Raw genomic sequence first — 24770 nt, forward strand, 5'->3', positions numbered from 1 at the left:
AGATCAATAAAATTATCATTTATTGGATTTTTTTTACTATATAGATATACAAGTGTCTCACCAACACTCACCATATCACTTTTTTTTCTTTAAAACATATAATTCGGTTAAATCAGTTTTAACATTAAATTTATATTTTTTTAATTGATCCAGACAATATATAACCTAGACACCTGATATTGTTAACCCGACATAGTTACAACCGCATCATATGTCACGTGCACGACACAATATCTTAATAAAATTTATCTTTAGTTAGTTAGTTAGTTGCTGTTATTATTATTATTAGTATTATTAGTATTATGAATTATTATTATTAGTATTATGAAAATAGCTAGCAACCTTTTTAATTCTTCATGTTAGCAACTCCACCCCCACCTCTCAACACTCCCTTTATAACCTCAAGTCCCCACTACCCATCTACCTTCACCCTTTATTGATTGTAATCCCTTGTATCACAAGGATCGTGACTATCATGGGCTGGAATGTTTTTCACATAGGTTTTCTCCCTTTTACAAAGCTTCTTATTTATTTTTCTTTCAACACGTGACAACTGGCGACCCTAAATCACATGAAAAGCAATCAATAGAATTTATACAATGTATCAATGGTGATCCAAACATCCCTCAATATGTAAAATCCGTAAGTGAACAATGTTATTGCTTTTGTAAAATTGTTGTTGCCAAAAAAAATGAAGAAAGCATCAATATTTTCACTTGATTATAACTCATATGCACTTTTATATGTACATTAGTTTTTAATCATTATAACATGAGCTATAATACTATACGATGATGATGAAAACGTCACTTTAACTATTACTTTAAAATAATTGCAAACTACAAATTAAAAAGGACATTTAAATTTACAATTCAACATTATGCAACTTAAATTGATAAATTAGCACATGATTTATCATCATAATGTAAACTTTATGAATGAAAAAATCACTTTAATTATTACTTTAAGTAACTCCTTACTATAAATAAAAACTAACAAACTATTTATTGACTACTAGGTGAATGTTACACGTGATCTTATATAATTCATTTCAGTTTTTTAAAAAGAAGCATCTACCTTATTTTATATATAAAACTAAAATAGTAACATCAAAGGTTAAAAAAAAAAAAGGACCAATAATGAATCATGGTTGGTGGCCACAAAAAGGGTGAATAAGATGAGTAAACAATGAGTCTAAATTAGTAAAGGTGAAAAGAAAAAAGATACATAGATGTTAGATAGACCAGAGTCCATTAGGCAGCAGCTCATTCCAAGCTATTTTCCATTTCTTTTTCCCCCAAATGGATCTTGTCTCCATCTGCGATCGATTGAGAGACTAGATCACCGCATATATCATTCATCAGCATCATCGCTTGATATCCTGTTATTCCTTGGAATCTTGATTTCTTCTTGCTGTCATCGTCGTGGGTCTGGTCTTGTTCAACTCATTACTCATTACTCAGCTCACTATTCACAATTCACAATTCACAATTCAATTCACACCCCATTTGGAGTGTGGACCTTTATTGAAATTGCCGTCGGTGGGTTTCAAAATCTTTTCACGTCTCTCTCTCTCTTTGCTTGCTTCCCTCTTCTTCTATCCCTCCTTCTTTAGATTTGCTTGATACCCGTTTGCGAGATCGAGTCAGTAAGAAGAGGGAAAATGGAGAGCGAGAAGAAAGCTTCCCCCGTTTCGGATATGGGCGCATGGGCTATGAATGTTATAAGTTCTGTGGGAATCATTATGGCGAACAAGCAACTCATGTCCGCCAATGGCTATTCTTTCACCTTCGGTCAGTCACTTGTTCCTCTATTCCCCAGATCCAATCCATAATTCATTCTCTGTACCTTAATTGAATTGGGTGTTTGTTTAGATCTGCTTCCTGTTATCGTTTTCTGACTTGGGAGAGGGGTGTGCATGGATCGTTTGGTATAATTGAATATCTATATCTATATAGTATATATATGCAATATGTTTCCTGTGATCTTATTGATCCGTGGAGAATTCTCTATTCGTCCGTGATTTGCTGCTGCATCCAAGCATCAATTTACACGATCCTAAATCCTAAACTTAGTTTTACTTTGTTAGGTTAACTGTTCTTCCACGCTATATGATTGTCTTTTACAGAACGCAATCCTGTTATAGGGTTAGGTCTTGAAAGTACAACGATATCCAATTGAAGTGTTTAGAATGTCTGCATTGCATCAATTATGCAAGAATTTGCTTAAACTTATCTCCGTTCTATAGATCAATTAAACCGTTTGAAAATTTCCATTCACTACCCTACTCTCAGTTTTCAGATCTTAAATTTTGTAGTTGTTACTCTTGTTCTTCTGCCTTTATGATACACCACCATCATAATTTGCCCTATTATTACCTAATGGCAGACTCATTCCATTCCTTCAACCCATTCCATCTCTAATTTCCTATGATACTGTTTATACTAATTATCTTCTTTTCATTTTTGCTTTCTGCAGCCACAACATTAACAGGATTCCACTTTGCTGTAACTGCACTAGTTGGATTCGTGTCAAATTCAACAGGATACACTGCATCAAAGCATGTTCCTTTATGGGAGCTTCTCTGGTTTTCAATTGTTGCAAACATGTCAATCACAGGGATGAACCTCAGTCTCATGCTGAATTCAGTTGGATTCTACCAAGTATGAAGTTCTTAAATCACTACCATCATTCAAAACAATCTTGATTCTTCTTTCATAATCCCACAAATGCATAACTCTTTTTCTTTTTCTAGATTTCCAAACTTAGCATGATCCCAGTGGTTTGTGTAATGGAATGGATTCTTCACAGTAAACGTTACTCAAAGGAAGTGAAAGTTGCTGTTGTGGTTGTGGTGATTGGTGTTGGTGTTTGCACTGTGACTGATGTCAAAGTCAATGCCAAAGGTTTTATATGCGCCTGTGTTGCAGTTCTTGCAACTTCATTGCAACAGATTGTGAGTGTTCTAAATTCTAATCATCTTTTAAACATTTGATTTATAACCATGATTGATTTTTTTTAAATATAAATATGATGCAGTCTATAGGATCATTGCAGAAGAAGTACTCAGTTGGAGCTTTTGAATTGTTGAGTAAAACAGCTCCCATTCAAGCTCTATCACTTCTTGTATTTGGTCCTTTCATTGACTATTATCTAAGTGGAAGACTTATTTCAGACTACATGAAGACCATATCGTCTGGTGCAATTGTAAGCAATTTTGTTTCTTTTTGTATTTTATTTTTTTGGTGAAGTATTATTATTATTATTATATGTCTAATTTAATCTGATTGATGACAGATTTTCATTCTGATTTCATGCTCATTGGCTGTTTTCTGCAACATAAGCCAGTACCTTTGCATTGGGAGATTTTCTGCAGTTTCATTTCAGGTTTTGGGTCATATGAAAACGGTATGTGTGTTGACATTAGGGTGGCTGTTGTTTGACTCAGAGTTGACTTTCAAGAACATTCTTGGAATGTTGGTGGCTGTTGCTGGCATGGTGATATATAGTTGGGCTGTTGAGGTTGAAAAGGCGGCTACAAAGGGTGGCCCACCACATCCTAAGCATAGTTTGACTGAGGAGGAGTTAAATTTATTGAAGGATGGATTGGAGAAAGATTATGAGGCTGGTGAATCAAAATAGTAAAAAAAAAAGATTTGAGATTTGTGTTTTTTTAGAGATGATGATCATCAATCATATTTTGGTTGTTCTTTCAATTGTTTGTCTTTATGCATTTGAAGATTAGATGAGGAATTGGAATTTATATAGTGTTCTTATGTAGCTCAAAAGCTCATTGCCAGATGCTCTGTTATAGAAACTTTTTATGTCAATTCATTAGATTTATTTATGATTAATTGGTTGATGCTGAATTGCTGAATTGGGTGTTTTTGCTTTCATCTACTACTTGATAATGTGAAAGATTCTTCAAATAGATTGAAAATATATATATTTTATAAGCATAATTTCAGAATTCAGATAGTTTGCAGAAAAAGATAATAACAAAAATGTCAAATTGAGGCAACTTATCACATAAAAAACTTAATTTTTTGCAATATTATTCATATTTTATAAATTTATGTTGCTTTTTATGATTTTTTAGAAAATCGGTTTGATCACATTGTTTTTTTTGGGTCTTGGTTTATAGCTGGTAACTTTTTGTTTTTTCAATAATCTTACTGAAAACTGAAAAAAAAAGACATAATTTACTAAAATGGGACCACTTTTCAATTTAACCATACAAGATAAAGTAAAAATTGTTATTTATAAAAACGAAGAAACACAATAATTGTTCCAAAGATTTCATTTTCTTACAATTATTAAGAAGTACCAATGTTCATATATGAGTGGCCAATCACATGGTCCACGTTATTCCTTTACAAACACGATGCCCAACATTTAGAACTACGATGCACTCTGTATAATAGTCTGTATATGATCAATCATCATATATATAGGAACAATGGTCCCTATTTTTTATTCAACAAGTGGCCCATCTAAACAAGTAAGCGTGCAACCATGTGGCGAACGTTAGATCTTTTACAAACACGATGCATGTTCGTTCCTAATCAAATTAAGGACGTGGCATTATAAGTTAGAATAGATAGAAGCATAATATTTATTTTCTTTTTGGCTTCTTAGGAGAACAGGGCCTAACATATTCACATTTCACTATTAGTGTATATTATATTATATATCTAGCCCATGTATTGTATTTGTTGTAAGCCCCTTAGGTTACGTCCCTTTAAGCATGTAATATCTATATATATTTTTATGGAATGAAATTATGATTTACGAGAAAATATTATAACTCCAATATGGTATTAGAGCTGTAAACGACTCCTATTGATTTTTTCCCAATATCTCGACACCCACTGTGTCGACCTAGTTTTGCCGTTGCTTCCCCCCTCTCGATCTTCAGCTGTCGCCGATCACTCATCTTCCCCATCATGACTGGTGAATCATCTAACCCTAATGGTAGAAACATGAAGCCATACGCGATTACTGTTGGTGATTTGTTTCACTGATGTGATTTAAATGTAATGGGATTACTTTTTGTGACTAAAAGTGATCTTGATAAATATCAAACAAGTAATGAAGGTGTGGAGTGTACACTTGTTTAAATTTATTCAAGATTAAAAGTAGACTGTCATTTAGGAGCGAAACCCTTGAACAAACGGGGGTCCGAGGGCAGCGCCCCTGGGAGCGGGGTCCAAGGGGCAGAGCCCCTGGCTTGGTATTAATCCTTATAGAAAACTCAGATTTATGACAGTTTTTTGACTGTTGTCAAACTGTTTTATGACAGTTTTGACAGTTTTCAGACAAATGAGGTATTTAACCAATTTTGGTCATTTTTTTCTGGTACTCACGAAATTCATATCTCATTCTCTGTTCTTTTCTCTTTTGAGTCTTATCCAATCAAAGATTAGGGAGTACCACCCAATACTTTGATTTGATAATGAAATCACAATTCTCAGAATTTCCAAGGCTATTATTATCCCATTTTCTAACAATTACCAACATCAAAGCCTTTGTTCCACTCATTCATGACTTGAATCAACTTAATTATGATTCGTGGAGAAAGTTCTTCAAAACCCAATGTATTGGGTTTGGTGTGTATGGTCATCTCAATTGGACATCAAAGCTAAAAGGAGACAAAGATGAAGAATGGTCCGCCCTTGACTCTCTTGTCACTATGTCGATCTATAGAACCCTAACTTAATCTCTCCTTAACATGGTGACCAAACCCGTTTAAGTTGGATCATACCGGTACTCCCATTCAGGACCTAATACTCTACTGTAGCCTTGCTGGTGGGCTCTAGTACTTGACTTTCACTTGTCCAGATATTGTATTTGTATTTGTTGTTCAGTAGATTTGTCTCTATATGCACGACCCTCACGATACACACTTTCATGCGCTCAAGTGCATTCTATGTGCATTCTACGGTATATTCAGGGTGCTCTAGATCATGATCTTTATATTCGCCTGTTTTCCACTACGAGCCTTACTGCTTACACCGATGCAAATTGGGGGGGGGGGATGTCTGGCTTCTCGTCGCTTCACTAGTGGATATTACATTTATCTCGGCAACAACTTGATTTCATGGTCTTCAAAACGCCAAGCTATTGTCTCTCGCTCAAGCGTTGAAGCGGAATACAGGGGTGTAGCTAATGTCGTAGCTGAAACATGTTGGCTACGCAACCTTCTTCGCGAACTTCACTACTCGCTGACCAAGCTACCATTGTCTATTGCGATAACGTCAGCACGATCTACTTATCGCCTAATCCTGTCCAACACAAACGAACTAAGCACATTGACATTGATATACATTTTGTACGGGATAATGTAACGCCCGCAGATCCGGGCTAGTCAATTTAGAGGCAATAGGGGTCGAAAACGACTTTTCAAAAAAAGATTATTTAGAATAAATAATCTTAACCAAGTTCTAGAATATGTCACAAGGTTTCCGTACATATAAAGAACACCGAAATCCGAGTTATAACGAAGAAGTTATGGCCCGTCGAAGTTTTATGGCAAAACTGGCACGACACCGGGAAGCGTAAATAGTAAATTTATGATAGAGCGACTTTTAGCCTTAGAAATCTAAACGAAAGTTGTAGTATATGTTAAACCGAGAACATACAATAAAAGAACGCCCAAATCTGACTTCGTATGAGGAAGTTATGATTTTTCTAAGATTCGGCTTAGCAGTGCACGGCCCGAAACTCAAATTTTAGTTCGAGTGGTTTTTGGCTTATGCGACCTAAATGAGAGTTGAAGATCTCATTAATAGGAACTCAACGGTAAAAAGATAGACGAAAACGGAGTCTGTATGAGGGAGTTACGAATTCTTCGCGGTCATTTAACAGTCTAAACGCCTCCTACTGTTAAATTTAAGATCGGTCCAGAATTAGCCGACGGAGTCTAAATAAAAGTTGTAGATCTGGATTTTAACTACACGTGGAAAAAAAGAACGTCGAAAACGGAGCTCGTATGCGAGAGTTATGATTTTTCTAAGATTGAAGGCTGATACGCGATAGGGGGTGACGTGGCACCACCAGAATTGGACACGTGGCACAACCAGAAGGCTGCCACATGCCCCATCTCGGCGATTAGGTCCTCCTACTCGGCGAGTCTATTAGGATTTCACACTATAAATAGATGTGCCGGGTTCCATTCATTCTCACACCTTTCCTCTTCCACTTTCTCTCTCTAAACTCTCTCTATAGCTCCCCTTAAGCCCCCTAAAGTCTAGGTAAACCCCCTAGCACCCAAAGGAAGCCCCGAGGCTCCCGGAGTCCCGAGAAAAGAGCCTTTCGGCTCGGGAACACTGCTCCAACGAAGCCCGGTTTTCGAGAAAACCCGCTGTAAGTGAGCTGTACCTATCCTATCTTTAGTATAGCTTATGTTTCAATATAGTATTGTTATTAGGACCTTATAAGGAGTATTTGAGCTATTATTATGGGTTATATAAGTATTGTTTAACGCTTATATAATATTTATAATAGCTAGACTATTAAATTATTCTCGTCAAGCGTTAGACTAAACTCTAGTGGTAATGATACTAGGTTTCGTCAAGGGATAATTGTTTTAAGAGTAACGAAGTGCTATCCGAGTGCCGACTCACCACCTTATCAAGTGAGTGCATGGTCCCTTTCATCTTACACATAGATATGAAGTATTTTACATAAATTACGTGCTATGTGTGCATATTATCTGAATACTTGTTGTCTATGCTGGGTGAATGATTTTATACATGTTTTAAATGATTTAAACTGTATATTTATATCTACTAATATGTTGGGATAAAACATGTGTAGATGAAATAGTTGGTGTGTGATGAAATAAAATAATGAGAGATAGGTGATGATAGGAAGGTGATGATAATTAGGTGAGGATAGATAGGTGATGATGAATCGGTGATGTAGGATACTACAACCTTGTCTGGCAATTTGGAGATGTAGTCATCTACCAGAGTATAGATGGCGACCACAGACTATTATAGACAACCTCGTGGAAACACCAGCAGGCTCATAACCTGTAGGTGATGAATTACGAGTTCAGACGATGTTGTAACTACGTATTCATGCGACGATACTCTAACCCCCTTACTATGAATTACGAGTTCAAGTGATATTGTAACTACGTATTCATGCGATGATACCCTAACCCTTGGTGGACATGTATTGAGGGAGTAATCCCTAAATCAATACTGTCTAGGCGATGTAGGCAATGATCCTTAGGAACAAACATATAAGGAGATGCGATGTAAGAAGATGAGAGGTAAAATATGATGTAGGAGACGACCCTTAGGATAAATCCTTAGGGAGGGAACTTAGGAATAAAGAAGATAATGGGGATGGGTAATTGGGTTAATTGTTTGATGATTGAACATAATAATTATATTATTGTGGGTTGAAAACCCTATGTACTCACCAGGTTTCCCAACCTGACCCACTCAGTTTATTTATATCACATGTGTCGATATGAAGTGACATTACACCGAGAGATTAAAGAGATGTAGATCACTAGTGTAAATAAATGTAAGTTCTGTTTATGCTTATGTTCCTGTATTGACGATGACATCCCAAACGTTTTAAAATGAATAAAATACGTTTCTTCGAAAATGTTTTGATAACGTATTTATCGTATTTTTCTGGGAACAAATTCCGCAACATTTTTATGAAAAGAAGTACTCTGATTTTTATAAAGCATAAACAAAAATTGGTCTTTTCTGGTCGTGAAAATGGGGATGTCACAGATAAAGTCTCCACTGGACAAGTTTGTGTCCTACATGTCCCTTCCGGTCATCAGTACACAAACATCTTCACAAAGGGCCTCTCGATCTCACTTATCACGGATTTTCAGTCTAATTTGAGGGTTTGCTCTCATGCTCCCGCTTAAACTGCAGGGGCGTATTAGTGTATATTATGTATTTGGCCAATGTTCTTGTAACGACCGAAAAATACAACCAATTTTAAATTTTTCCAAAACAACTCGATTCCATTAAATCATTACAAAAAGGTTTTCAATACAAAACATTTAGCGTATTCCCAGAATCACATTACTACAAAATCATGAGGAGCGGTACGATCACGCCTTCGCCTTGCCATGGTCTCCTGAAGAACCTGAAAAAACATAAAACCACAACTGTAAGCCCGAAAGCTTAGTGAGATATCCCCCAAAATACCAACCACTTATACCATACACGCATAACATGCCATAACATATCCGATCACAGAACAACCATGCACTTCGGGTCTACTGTGTGACTGGTCCGCCGCACCGGCCTACAGTCCACCTGGTCCACTCTATGAGTCTAGCCATAAACCTCGAATCTACAGTGTGATTGGTCCGCCCGCACGGGGCCTTCAATCCACCTGGTCCACTCTCCGAATCTAACCACATACATCGAGTCTGCAGTGTGATTGGTCCGCCCGCGCCGGGCCTTCAATCCACCTGGTCCACTCTCTGAGTCTACAGTATGACTGGTCCGCCCACACCGGGCCTTCAGTCGGCCTGGTCCACTCTCCGAGCCTCGGCACGTCTGGTCCGCCCTCTTGGGGCCTACAGCCTATCCGGACCGCTCGTTGGGCCTTCGGAACAACCGGTCCGCCCTGGGTATCTTGGCCTACAACACAAAGCAGGACCCGCCTCAACCCAACTCCAGTCCAAACAACCATGTGCACATATACATACAATCATATAGCAATTCACAGTCAACAAACATATCAAACAGATCACATAACATAACATCATCCTAACCAGGATACCGATCTATCAGGTCACTAGCATAGCATCTCCCTATCTCTCAAGATACCGATCTCAATCAGGTCTCTAACGTATACCATCCTAGCTCTCAGGATGCAAACATATCAAAGCAATAACATAACAACAACTACCCGGATATCAATCCGATAAGGGCCGGCCTTGGTGCCTTAGACTCTGTTGATATAGTGAGGATAACTCACCTCGAATCTGTCGGCTGAAAGGATAAGATCCCGCTGCTCCAAACTCCGACACGAACTCCTCCACTGAACACCAAAATACTCAACTCAATAAATACCATTAATTACCAAAATACCCCTGGAAGACAACTGGTCAACCTTTGGACAAGGTCAAAGTCAACCCCTGACTGACTCTACTTGCCGAGTCAACCCGATGACTCGCCGAGTCCCCATACTCAGAACTTCCCTCAATCCACGACCTAACTCGCCGAGTCACCCCGAGACTCGTCGAGTCCAACAACTCTGAGTCCACTCGCCCACAACTCACCGAGTCATCCCTTGACTCGCCGATTCTCGACTCAACCAGAAAATATTGGGACTCTTCGACAAGACTTGCCGAATCCAAGAACAGACTCGTCGAGTCTAAGGCTATCTTCAACCTACTTGCCGAGTTGTTCTTCCAACTCGTCGAGTCCCAACTCATCTTCAAGAAACTCGTCGAGTCCACCCATGTGACTCGCCGAGTACCACCGGTCTGAATCCATACAGAAGCATTCCAGGACATGCAATTGATCCAAAACATAGATCTAGCCTCCTACAACCCATCCATCACGTAAAGTGGCAAACTTTACGTGAATCCAAAGAGATCTATGCATTTTGCACATTAGGGCTAGGGTTTGGGACATGATAGCTTCACTTAACACTCAACACAGGGGCTTTCAGGCATTCCAACCCTTCTCCACTCCAGATCTGAGGTAGCAACCTCAGATCTAACCTTTAAACTCCAAAACCCCAAAAGATATGATTCCTAACACCCCCAAAATGAAGAATCTAGACAATAATAGCTCAACAATGGAATGATACCTCAAAAAGGAAGCCCAAGAGAAGATTAACTCGAATCCTTGCAAAGCCCTTTGTTCCAAGCCTCTTCCTCTTCAAGATCTCTTCAACAACCACCTCTCCAAGCTCCAATTTGCTCAACAATGGGGTCTCTCCACGAAATTAGGGTTTCTGGAACTCAAGGGATGATAAGGAGGCTGGGGAGGAAACATAATGTTCTTTATATAGGGCTCAACCTCCGGATTTAGGGTTTCTCCATTCAGCGCCTACTCGCCGAGTCCATCTTACTGACTCGCCGAGTCGGCTACTAAACACGCGACCAAGTCGTGACTCTACTCGCCGAGTCCACCCATGGACTCGCCGAGTCGCTCTTTCCCAATTTACTCTTTTAGCCTTTCAACTCTACTCTTGATATTTCGGGATGTTACAGTTCTAGATAGCCCATGTATTGTAATTGTTGTAACTTGTAAGTCGGTTAGGTTACATCCCTGGTATGCATGTAATATATATATATATATATATATATATATATATATATATATATATATTGATGGAATGAAATTATGTTTTACGGGAAAATATTATAACTCCAACATTCACTAGAAGGATAGTTTTTTTTATTGAAAAAGTACTTACCAGAAGGATTAGCCACCCATTTATTTAGATCCCGTTTGATACGTATCTTTCTAGGTTCAAACAGATCTTTCTGGCTGAATGGACCGGAAAGACTGTTTGATTTGCACAAAAAAGGGTCTTTCTCGGTAAGATATGTCTTTCCCAGAAAGCCCCAAAATCATATCTTTCTGGCTGAATGGGCTAGAAAGACAATTATGCACCAAACTCCGCCTTTTTCTTTATTTCTTGGATTATTAATTTTTTTAAATAACTTTTTTAAAATTTATTTTTTATTTTTTATTACTTTTTTTTTTCATCATTCAACACAGTCAATCAGATGTACAATCAAACAACATGGTTTCTTTCCCAGTTAGAAAACTTTCCCAGACAGCACTTTCCAAGACATAAACTATCAATCGGGACCTTAGTCAATCTTGCAAATCATAAAGTTATAGCAAAAAAAAGGTGTTTAAAGAAAATAAGTTGCATTTGTAAACCTAAGGTAAATAATCGAACATCTACCGCTAAGAAGATAAGAACAATAGAGAAAGAAAGAGAAGAATGTTTAGAGACAATATTTTCCCATAATTTGTGATATTCATCTAATAAATAAGGATTATAAAGTGTACATGTATTTAGACGACTAAAAATATGGACTACACAACATAGAACATAATATAATAATATACACTAATATGGCCTTGCAATTGGAGGGGGAGTATGAGGATGAACACTTAAATTGGACCGAAAAGCAGAAAATAGACAAGATATGAGTCCCTTGGTGAAGATATCAACATACTGAAGACCGGAAGGGACATATAGAGAATATATCCGGTGGAGACCATATCCCACACAAAATGAATGTCAATCTCTTTGTGTTTTGTAAACCGATGTTGATCGGGATTGGTCAATAGGTAAATTTCTCTAACATTATCGCAGTAGACAATAGTGGCCTTTGATAGAGGACAGTGAAGCTCTTGAAAGATATATTGAAACTAACATGTCCCCTCCATGACATTGGCAATGCCTTTGTACTCGACGTCAACACTAGACCGAGAGAAAATTGCATGTCGCTTTGAGGATCATGATATAAGATTATCACTAAGAAAAACATAATACTTATTGTTCGGACAAAAAGAGACGTGACACCCACCCATTCGGCATCAGAATAAGCGATCATGCATATGGTAGTAGACAAGTGAATGTGAATGTCATGGTCAATAGTGCCCCGTATGTAGCACATGATGCATTTGAGAGCATTCATATGAGGCTCTCTTGGCTCTGTCTACTTCTGCTCCAATTGATGATGTCAAAAAATGGGAGAAAATGTTCAAGATTCTAAAAAAGACAAGTCTCCCTCCAATGAATCTTCTGATGAAGAATTCCACACTAGTCCTTCTGATCCCACTGATGAAGAAGGCTTTCTAGAACTTCACTTTTTGGTTGATTCCATGCATGCTTATACAATGCCTATGCCTATCTCAACGATTTTTCCAAATGAATAATGCTAAAGGGGAGTCTTAACCTTAAGGGGAGCAACATGTCAACATTGGGCCTGATGATGATCAGCCCCTGTCTAAGAAAAGGAAGCCAACAACAACTTCTTCTGATGCTTCTTCCTCTAATGTTGCTAAACGAAAAAAGGTTACTAGAGTTACTAGGATCTCTAAAGTGATTAAAAATGAGGCTTAACTATTAAAGAAACAAAGGCTTTGTCGATGAACATAATACAACGACTCGTATTAGAGCCATATTTAAGCATGATGTTGGCGTTGTTCCAAAAGTAGCATTTGTTGAAGGAAGTCTGACTGAGAACAAGAAAGCACTTGAATGTTTCAAGGTTGAAGTTGAAAAGAAAAGGAAAGTTGAAGAAATTATCACCAAGATTGACTCATTCAAAGTATGATGATGTACTTTCAAGAAGGAATTCTCATGATCTGATTGTGAAGGTTAGATGTAATAAACCAAAGGGGAGGAAGATTTTAACAATGCATCCGGCAAGAAGAGATTCAAAAGGAGAATACCCAAATAAAATTCTTGTGTTCGATCTTGTAAAGTTTGGATACAATTAGTGGTTAAAAATTCAAAATATAATAAAAAACCACAAGGGTATTCATGCTCAATAGTTGAAGCTAGCTCTAATCCTCATGATCAATAAAGTCAGGAATCTTAATCTAGTTCCTTTTCCTAATGAAGCTTCCTCATCAACAACCTCAAGTGCCTCAGGGTTTTGAAGGAGAAGATCAAAGCATATCAGATTCCTGTTACCCGTTGGAATTGTCTATATCAACAATTCATTACTAGTGGGAGTTGATCCTGTTCAACATATGTTCATTTAAGAGCCAGAACATGGGGTATTTTATGTCAATGAAAATGACATAATCTGCTTTCAAAGATCTGATGAGATTTGTAAGACTTCCATTGAACATTTGTTTCATTTGAGGCTTTGAATGTAAGGACAAAGTAGAAGCTAATAACTATCACCGGTTAATCTCCTTTGAGCCGAATAAAAGAAGAGAAGAACTTGCTTGTGTTGATTTTCAGTGGATCAAGCCAGAAACTATTGTTGAAGCTAGTAAAGTTTGTCTTCATGATTTCCAACTATATTAAGTTTTGACATCATCAGATTGGAGGAGATTGTAAGGCCGGACCTTATAATCGATGAATCAAACCGATTTCACATTATGATTTATCAGCGTATCATCCATTGACTGGAGCTTCTCCCTGCAGTATATATCCAATCCATAATTTGTAGGGATTTTTCTAGAATAGAATTATACGTGGTATATAATCATGCATCGGTTTTCATCTTCTTGTAACTTAATAGCCGTTTTGTGAACCTTTCTCTTTGTGAGAAAGTTTTCTTAGAGAAAACACTTAATCGAAATCTCTTTTCAATTAAGCTTTGTAAAAAACCTTGTTCTTACTATTTGTTATTGCTTGTTACATTTCGTTTCGATCCTACATGTATCATTGGCACCAATAGAGGTTGAAGTGCCTTCGAGATGGCCCGCTGCACCAAAGGCTTTGTAGTGAGTTTCAGAAAGAACCCACCAAGCATCATAGTTGAGTTGATTAAAATCAATGAGTAGCGTTTGCTGTCAAGTTCGATGACATTGGCATCCTTGTTGTTCTGAATAAAGCTTGAAGACCATTTAAACATCATGAGCCGTCGTCTTTAAGGACTATGGTGAGAAGCGGTTGGATGAGTGTCTCATGCATATATCCACATGGTGACTCATGAATCGAGTTTTGACCACTCAATATCATTAGCACCAATAGAGGGCGAAGTGTCTTCGAGATGGCCCACTACACCGAAGGTTTTGCAGTGAGTTTCAAAGAGAACCCACCAAGCACCATAGTTGAGTTAATTAAAATCAAGGAGTAGAGGCACATAGGCTTTAATGTCCATGATATTGTTGTGTTTGAGATTGGTTTTAATTGTGTTGTTTTTGTCGCCCATTTTGAAGAAGAAAGAAGAAGATGAATGGAGAGGGCGGAGGAATTGACATGATCGACGGAGAAAAAGGAAGCCAACGATGTTGATGAGGGCAGTCATCGGTGGGATGGAGCAGTTGGTTTTTAGGGTTAAGATCAAAGGTGCTCTGTTACCATTTTAGGGACAATATTTTCCCACAATTAGGATTCTTGATATCCTCCCTAACAAATGAAAATAATTTTGCCACATGTTTCTCTCTCATTAACTTGGACACATGTCATTTTTTGGTATTTTTGAATAAATGTTTTTTCCATTTGTCATTTTCTCATTTTTTTTTTCTTAATTAACACATCATATTTACACCTCAATTAATAATCGCCTTAATTGAAATCATGCTTAACAAATGAAAATAATTTTGCCATATGTTCCTCTCTCATTAACTTGGACACATGTCATTTTTTGGTATTTTTTAATAAATGTTTTTTCCATTTGTCATTTTCTCATTTTTTTAATCTTTTCTTAATTAACACATCATATTTACACCTTAATTAATAATTGTCTGAATTGAAAATAACATATAAATTACAATATTACAACTCATATAGTATTTAATATGTTTCCTTTTAAATTTAAATTTTAAATTTTAAACTTCAAATTTAAATAAATTTTCGTTTAAACCTGCACACACACACACACACACACATATATATATATATATATATATATATATATATATATATATATATATATATATATATATATATATATATATATATATATATATATATTTGTTTTATCTAACCCGTATAACATACAGTCTCACTAGTTTATCAAATAAATAAGTGTTACAAAGTGTACATGCTTAGCCCTACCCTACTGGACTGGACTAAAACTATGAACTATACAACATAAAACATAATACAATAATATGCACTAATATAAATTATGTTTATCCAACAAAACATTGAAAAAAATATGATATCTGCTTAACTAATTTGTACTAAAGTAGCTTATGAGAACTCCACCAAGTTACCTTTAATATCGATGTGGATAAAGATGAGGAGTAAATTGTTTTTAATTTGTATTTAGACTTATTAACCAAGCCAATCCATGGCATTAATTTGCCTAGTTACCAATCTTTTACTGATTTAATATTTTCAATCCATGTATGTTAGTCTGGAAGAAATTACAATATGGAAAATAGATAAATACCAACATCTAAAGGAGCATGAAAGATAGATACTTGGATATAAGTATGTGCTCATTATATAGTTTAAGTAGATATTATACATCAAAACTCGACTATAAGTACATACATGCACATTAAATCATTAACATATGCATAATAAGCCTTGAAAGTTGATTTAAGAATTGAATTCGAGTTCTTACAAGCTCAAAAAGAAAGGTGACTTCCCTCCACACTATTGTATGACAAAAAAAAAATAGAAAATGGAAAGAAGTTCAATGGTTTATACAACACACACACTGTATAGAAATCACAGACAAACAAAAATTCAATGAAAAGATTTGAAGTCAAAAATACCAACACTAAAATTGGGATGATGAGAAACAAAAATTCTTGCATCACATCATGATTCCACAATCTGAATAGATGCCACCAATTCCGATAGCTGATTCCTATCAAGACTGGAAACAAGTTCCATGGAAATAACAACACTTTCCTCTTTACTACAATTCCCTTCAATCTTTCTAGCTTCAGAATCAGCAGCTTCAGCTTCCTTCAACAGAATCTCACCTTCTTTAACATCACCAAACTCCATAGCTGCCAATCTTTCACCTCTAGCACCATTGCCAACAAGAAGCAACCTTTGGTATCTCACCATCTCCAATTCCTTTTCCATATTCAAAATTTTCTCTTCTTTTTCCTTTAGTCTCTCCACACTCTCACTGATATCATCTTCTATCTTCTTAAGTTCAGAAACAGCTTCCTCTATTTTAGTCTGTAAAGTTTCCTTTTCAAGATTCAGTGTCTTTACCTCATTTGCTATCCTTGCTGCTTCCTTGAAGTTTCTTGCAGTTGCAGCAACTTTCTTTTCAGATTCTAATTCTGGTATTCTTTTGTCTATGAACACAAGCCTCTGTTTTGATGATTCTATCTCCTGTTGGGTTCCTGATTTTGTTGATGACAGATCCTAAAACATAACAGACACAAAAAATAAGAAGTATAAACATTTTATTTCATAAGCAACTATAGGTTGTTTGTGACTAACCTGAAGTGAAGCTCTTACAGAAGAAATATCTTGTTTGAAGATTTGCACATCATCAAATAACTTTTGTTCATTTGTAGCTAATCTTGCTTTCTCTTCACGTGATTTTGAGATGAAATTTACTAGACTTTTTCTCAGGTTTACAACTTCTTTATACATTTCAGCTTCATTTGCAGAAATGCGGCTAAGTTCCTTGATTTTTGAACCTTTGGTTTCTTCTTGAATAAGGAAGTCATCAATTTCCTTCTTTTTTCTAGATAAAGATTCATGATCTGATTCGATTTCAGAAAGATTTGATTGAAGAACATTGGACTTTGAATGAATGGTTGATTGTGCTTCCTGGAAGCTAGAGGTTACATCAGCTATCTTTTTCTCAATTACTTCGATCTTTGAATCGTTTTCTGCTATTTCTGATTCCTTTTGTTTTACTAAAGATAGTAACTCCTGCAGTTCTTCTGCTAATATGTTCTTTTTGTTGTGAAGGAGATTGCTTTCTTCTCTGTCTTCCTTGACTACTTGTTCTATGGAATCATCTAACACTTGTCGAGCTCCTGAAAGAACATGTGATTCGATTTCTATTTCTATTCTTTTCACCTCTAAAGCTTCGGATAATGAAATCCATTTCTCCATTTCTGCTGAAGTTTTGGTTTCAGCATTTGAGATGACAGCATCTGCCTCATGATCAGCATCCTGAGATAAACCATTATTCCATATTAGGGTTAAGAGAAAGAATTAGGAAAACAGTAAAAAAAAAAAAAAAAACTAGGTTTCTAAATCACACCAAAGAAACAATAGGATCTCTTGAGCATCATACCAAGATCAGATAATGAAATTATCAGTTGTGAGGATTGCATCTCCACATATAATAACACCAACAAGATAGATTTTTATTTTAACCATCCTTATCCTAAAGATACAAAGAATACCATAAAGTGATAGTTGTGTGTTTGTAACCTGTATCTATGATACACACATGCAGCCACTTACAAGAGTTTTTGATGTAATAAGTCAACAAAAACACCAATGGAAGAATGTACAGTTATATTGTATAAATCAAGGGCAGACTGTAAACATACAAGCGATTGGGCAACAAAACTAATTGTAGTTTTGGGATAACAAACAAAATTGGTTTATAGATCATATATTTGATGACAAATGATAGCAAACTTACCACCACAAAGCTTTGCAGCAGAGCTGCACATTCCTCTTCAGTTACAATTTGCAATTCCAAAGCCTCCTGCATCTTGGAATCAATGGCATCACAGTCGGCTTCAGCATCTCTCAAAGCAACAGAAAGAAGCTCCTTGTTCCTCTCAGCTGATGCAAGACTATCACTGACCCTTTCTGCAGTCTCAAAATCCTCAGACTCCACAGCTTCCTCCAGCTCCTTCTCCATTTCTTTATGCTTTGCAGATGCAAGATTCAGCTCCTCCTCTGCTTTCCTTCTCTTCCTAATGGATTCCTTGCGTTTGGCTGACACAGAAGCTACTGCTTGGTGAGCACCATTGAGTTTGTCAGCAATCTGTTTCTTAATTTGGTCATATCTAAACTCCACTGAATTCTCCCTACTTTGCAATTCTGTAATCTCCTCTTCTTGTGGTGTATTCTTCAATGTAGAGTCCACGGACTCTGAATTGGGAATGGCTTCATTTATCTTGATCCGTTCTTCAACTGCTGAGGTGGTTGCTTCTGCCACAGTTGAAACGGAACCACTTCCAGAATCAGGAAGGATTTGCTGCTTTTCTTCTCCTGGTTCAAGATTTTTTTCAGCAGCAACAATGGGAAGTGATGGAGAGGGGGGCAGGGATGGAGATGGGGATATGGATGGAGATGGGAGACGGATCTGTGGCTGCGTATCATCAGCATCAATGGTGGAATCTTGTGACTGGGCTGCTCTACCATATCCGATCCTTAGACCAGCTCTCTTCTTCTTTCTGGTGGAGGAAATCTGTGATGAGAGCGATCGGGCAGGGGAGACAACTCCTCTACTATCACTAACACTGGTGGAATCTATGGCGGTTGACAATTGTGATGGCGATGCAAATGTTGTTGTGGGAACATCAATAGTACTGCGCGATGATGATGATGACGGCGAAAGAGGAGGGTCGAGGGAGGAATAGGCGTCTTCTTGAGATTGGGGTTGTATGAGAGTTAGATCCGAGAAGAGGTTTTCATCCAGGGGCTCAAATGAAGCTCCGGCGGTGGTTGTGGCGGCGGAAGTAGGGGATTGAGGAGGTTGCTGACTAATTTCACGATGATTGGGTAGTTCAACAGCACCACCCTGCTTCTTATCATCATCTACTGGCAATTGAGAAGAAGAGGATGATGAAGAAGGGTCAAAAAGGACCATACCCTCGAACAAAGAATCCTCCATATCATCCATGGCTACGCCGGTGCCAGTCTCTGCGATCCCTCCGGCGGATCCCAGACGGTTTTTCAATCAATAAGAAAATTGAAGGGAATTCAGATGTATCACAGTCTGAGTTGCAGATTAATTCTTCTGGTGTAATCAAATTGCCCGACTCTCTGATCAAAGCTCAAACGACCACTGCTTTGGACTCCCTATTCCCACTTCTTGATCTTTGTTTATCGACATTTTCAGAGCATTTTACATTTCCCTTAATTTTTGAGTAAGTTACACATTTGGCCCCTCTGTTTTCCCAAATTCACACATTTAGTCTTTGATACATTTAGTCTTTGATATAGTCTATGATTTGTGTTTGTTGCACATGTGAAAAACCATCTTATCATTTTTACTATGTTTTATTTTTACTATATTTTAATAATTAAAAACTAAAGTGGATGCAAGTAACGAACTTACGAACACTAGTTCACAAAGAAATGGTTAACCCATGGAACATGTTACAAAGTTCTAGAGAAATATTGTTATTTGTACGATCAAAAATTGTTTTGCAACGATCTTTGATTGTTAATGAGAAACATTTATAATTAGAGAGTTCATAATTTACTAAGTGTAATACACATTTATTACATGGTTAACTAAAAAAATTAAATATAAAGATATAAATATTTAAAAACTTTGAATTTATAAAAAAGTAAAAAAAAAATAATGAATTATTAATTTTTTTTTATATTTTATATTTAAATAAATAAAATAATAAACTAATAAGCTTTAATTTATAAATTTTAAAATAAAAAGGTAAATCCGTTAATGAAAATGATATTATTTATTACTACGTTTATTGTATTTATTATATTAAAGAATTATGTGAAATTTATTAAAATAGAAAAAACGTATAAAATGACATGTGAAAAAGAAATTAATTCAAAATACTCACAAAATGACATTTGACAAATTGAATGAAAGTTTGACATGTGACAAAAGAAAAACTTTCATTTAGTAGAGTAGAGATTCAACACTATAGAGTTTAATAAATTGTCATATTATCTATTAAACTTACATATTCAACTTTACTTTTAACACCTCACATTCTATTAAACACCTATATAATTCTAATCAATTTTTTTTACTCGAATCTTATTGAAGAGTTGAATGATTATTAAACTCTTTTATTGAACTTCATTCCATATCATTACTTACATTTAATTAAACATCTATTCGATCCTAATCGTCATCTTATTTAACTCTTATTAGAACATGTGGTAATATTATTTTTGTTAAAAAGACTTGTTGATTCGAATCGTAAATCACACCAAAAGGGTATTTGTTTATCCTAAAATATAAACAAATAACATAATTGTATTTTTTCCACTGAAAATGAAAATGAATCCATTTACAAATTTATATATTACTTTCCTTGTTTTTATTGATCAATTAAGTTTCATGTTCACCTTTAAATCCAAAACCTCAATATGTGTCTAATCAAATCGTCGTGGAAAAATAACCTTATTTTTTATCACGAAAAGACTATAAAAAATATAGACGATAATGCAACATTCTCAAACAACATGTAATTACATACATTTCAAAATAATTCTTTTAAGATTAATTAATCCATTAAAGTGGTTCAACCAGAACAAAGATCCAAAAAATAGGCTAGTCCGATAGATTAACTAAAATGTTAATTTTTAATTAATGATAATAGAATAGAATCGGGCAACATGAATATCGGGCTCAATCATGATTAACTTACATCGAATTAGAAAGACGTATCATTTGTATGATTTGATAAAATAAATCAATCTAGTTAACCTAAAAGATTAAGATTGATAGAAGTAGAAGTTTTGAATTTATGAGTTTGTGTCATTCATTTTGTTGACATCTCCATGTGAGAAAGGCTATAGGCAGGCAGATGAGCGACGGGTAAACTCGTACACCATATGTAACTCCCTTCCATTTTTAGCCAAGAATTTTGTTTCTATACGACACACACACTCATTACATTCTTCTATAATCTATTTACTTGATTTCCTTACCTTCTTCTCCCTTTGCGATTTCAAGGAGGAGGATCGACCTCCATTAACCATCTTCAACAATGAGTTCGGTGACCCTTTCCCCAGCTTCAACTACATCACCCGGAAACCCATCCGTTTTCTACCGGAACAGAACCAGGACGACCAAAACTACCCACTCTAAATGTCGGACCAGAACCAGATTCAGGGCCAAACCCCTACGTGCAGCGCTGGTTGAGGAAGCTAGACCTCGCGCTTTGCCTCCGGTTAGAGGCAATAACAATATTAATGGTGTCGTCTCTTCCATAGTGCCGGCTTCCAAGAGTAGAGAAGATGATATTCAAGCTGAAGCCAAAGCTTTGGCTCGTGCCTCCAACGCTTCCGTCTATAGTCCTGAACTTCTTAAATTAAATTACGCTTCTCGTCCCTTCAAGGTGAGTTTTCCCCAATTTATTGAATTCACCAAAATTCTGAAATTGTTCTTCAACCTTACCTTGAATAAACATCGATAATTTCAAATTTGAAATTCTAATTCCTGTGGTAGTAAATCAACTTCAGGTGCTACGGAGGACTCTTCAGATTCTGATTGGACTCGGTTCGTTTGGATTGAAACTCTGGATAGATCAGTTGCAAGGTCAGCTTGTACAGAACAGAAGATCGCGAGCTGTCGAATTGAGGGAGACTTTCACGAGGTTAGGTCCTACTTTCGTTAAACTTGGTCAGGGTCTCTCCACCAGACCAGATCTTTGTCCACCTGAATTCCTTGAAGAACTCTCTGAACTCCAGGTTCTGTAAAACCACCATTTCTTTCATTTCTTTCCAGTCGACACCATTTTCATATATGTTTGACAGTTGACTCCATTTTTTTCATGATTGAGCAGGATGCTTTGCCAACATTCCCAGATGCAGAGGCATTTGCTTGCATTGAAAAAGAGCTCGGAGTCCCACTTGATTCCATTTACTCATCCATATCAACATCTCCTATTGCTGCAGCCAGTCTAGGTCAAGTTTATAAAGCTAAACTCAAGTATTCTGGGCAACTTGTTGCTGTGAAAGTACAGAGGCCTGGTATTGAAGAAGCCATTGGGCTAGACTTTTACCTCATCAGAGGTCTTGGTTTACTTATAAACAAATACGCAGACATAATAACCAGTGATGTTGTTGCTTTAATCGATGAATTCGCACGAAGAGTCTATCAAGAACTCAACTATGTACAGGTTAGTCCTCTGGTAACTTCCATTACTTAAAGAATCCACAAAACTGTTTCAGGCAAATCTTAATTTTGACAGGTGTGTGCAGGAGGGACAAAATGCTAGAAGATTCAAGAAGCTATATGCTGACAAAGAAGATGTTCTTGTTCCAGACATCTTCTGGGATTACACCAGTGGGAAAGTTCTAACCATGGAATGGGTTGAAGGTGTGAAACTAAACGAACAAGCAATCATCGAAGGTCAAGGGTTAAAAGTCTTGGATTTAGTCAACACAGGTATTCAATGCAGCCTTAGGCAGCTTCTTGAATATGGTTACTTCCATGCAGACCCCCACCCTGGTAATCTTTTAGCAACCCCAGAAGGAAAACTTGCTTTTCTTGATTTTGGAATGATGAGCGAGACACCTGAAGAAGCAAGATTTGCAATCATTGGTCATGTTGTTCATATGGTTAATCGCGATTATGAAGCCATGGCTCGTGATTATTATGCTTTGGATTTTTTATCTCCTGATGTTGATGTCACCCCAATTGTTCCAGCACTTAGAAACTTTTTTGATGATGCATTGAATTCTACAGTGAGTGAACTCAATTTTAAAACCATTGTGGATGGACTTGGTGCTGTTCTTTATCAGTATCCATTCAATGTCCCTGCTTACTATGCATTGATATTGAGATCACTAACTGTTCTAGAAGGTTTGGCACTTTATGCGGATCCTAATTTTAAGGTTTTAGCTGCTTCGTATCCTTATTTTGCAAAAAGGCTGCTCACAGATCCAAATCCATATCTAAGAGATGCCCTTATTGAGTTGCTATTCAAGGATGGAAAGTTGAGGTATGTGTATATATATAATATATTTTTGTTTTTTGTTATTAATCGAGTTTAAAGTCTTGATTGTTGTGAATATGAAACAGGTGGAATAGGCTTGAAAACCTGCTAGTGCAGGGGAAAATGGATAGGGATTTTGCAGCAAAAGATGCATTGCAGCCTGTTTTGAAACTGGTGTTGGGTCCCGATGGTGAGGAGTTGAGGAGTTTGGTTATTAAAGAGGCTATTCGGGTGACTGAGGCAATTACTATCGGAACTGTAATTGATACCTACAATTCCATTCCGGGGCCTTTGAGGAGTTTTCTCCCGAATGGGAATGGAATTGGGACAACGGGTCTGAGTGAGGCGGAAATGGAGAGCATGTTGGAGCTGAGAGAACAAGTTCTGAGGATTTGGGGGCTTTTACGCGCTTCTGATAATTTTGATCCTAGTGTCCTACAGCCGATTATACAGGTAAGAGTAATACCACAACTCATTACTCATGTGTGTTTGTTTGATAATTGATATGTCTCTTACTGAGTCTGATATTGTCAGGTTCTTCAAGAACCAGAGGCTAGAAATCTTGGAGGGCGTGTATTTGGGGGGATTACACAGCGTCTTGCTGCACGTCTTTTGCAACAAGTTCTTCGTTCACCAACACCAACACCAGCACTTCGTGCACCGACGTTATAGCACCACATTCTTTCAATGTGTATAATAATAGAAAAAAATAACTAAATACACACTTCATTTTTATTGTTTGTAAATTTGGATATTTATGCCTTTTGTACAAACAAGTTAATAAGTTATCCCTCATATTTACTATAATACAAAACCAATCAAATCATTCAACCTACATCATCATCAATTCATGGTTATTGAAATCTCAACTCAAATAAGTAGTTTCACACAGAACCATTCCGAGACTGAGACTGATCCAAGATCGGTCTCAAAATACCAAAAGTCATAGTTAATATGAATATCATTTTTTTTTACATAATTGTTAATCATACCTATCACTTAACTTTTTGGCTTTTTTATTTTTTATCTTTATTTTTATCTTTAGTCTATCATTTTTAGTAAATTTCAATATATCATTTTGGTGTTAATCATATATTTGTTAACGGAAAAATTCGAAATTGAAACCAAAAACACCAAAAAATACCAAACAGGACCGATAAAACCCCAAAATTTAAGAGAAATCGGCACACGTAAAGAGCATGTGACCAGGCCGAAAAAGACCAAGACAAAAAAAAAAAAAAAAAAAAACCTGTCCGAACCGCTAATGTGCATGTTTGAATTTATATGCATTAC

General features: G+C 36.5%; 3 protein-coding genes across 3 annotated transcripts; 2 read left to right on the forward strand and 1 right to left on the reverse strand.

Annotated features, from left to right (window-relative positions):
* The first annotated feature begins 1234 nt into the window (after positions 1-1234).
* LOC111892926 (UDP-rhamnose/UDP-galactose transporter 2) lies at positions 1235-3869 on the forward strand. Its single transcript, XM_023889000.3, has 5 exons — positions 1235-1793; positions 2479-2663; positions 2756-2956; positions 3040-3207; positions 3298-3869. Exons 1-5 carry the CDS (start codon positions 1664-1666, stop codon positions 3640-3642), a joined length of 1029 nt encoding a protein of 342 aa, XP_023744768.1. The 5' UTR covers positions 1235-1663; the 3' UTR covers positions 3643-3869.
* A 12307-nt stretch (positions 3870-16176) lies between these two features.
* LOC111892920 (uncharacterized) lies at positions 16177-19656 on the reverse strand. Its single transcript, XM_023888994.3, has 3 exons — positions 18239-19656; positions 17071-17757; positions 16177-16992 (listed from the first exon to the last, which is right to left on the reverse strand). The coding sequence occupies exons 1-3, from the start codon at positions 19448-19450 to the stop codon at positions 16429-16431; spliced, it is 2463 nt and encodes an 820-aa protein (XP_023744762.1). The 5' UTR covers positions 19451-19656; the 3' UTR covers positions 16177-16428.
* Positions 19657-21338: 1682 nt separating this feature from the next.
* On the forward strand, positions 21339-24312 carry LOC111892931 (protein ACTIVITY OF BC1 COMPLEX KINASE 3, chloroplastic). The gene is made up of 6 exons (XM_023889007.3): positions 21339-21875; positions 22000-22227; positions 22323-22658; positions 22741-23483; positions 23564-23930; positions 24012-24312. The coding sequence occupies exons 1-6, from the start codon at positions 21525-21527 to the stop codon at positions 24147-24149; spliced, it is 2163 nt and encodes a 720-aa protein (XP_023744775.1). The 5' UTR covers positions 21339-21524; the 3' UTR covers positions 24150-24312.
* Positions 24313-24770: the final 458 nt, after the last annotated feature.

This window comes from Lactuca sativa, chromosome 8 (genome assembly GCF_002870075.4).
Source record: "Lactuca sativa cultivar Salinas chromosome 8, Lsat_Salinas_v11, whole genome shotgun sequence".
Classification (NCBI taxonomy): Eukaryota; Viridiplantae; Streptophyta; class Magnoliopsida; order Asterales; family Asteraceae; genus Lactuca; species Lactuca sativa.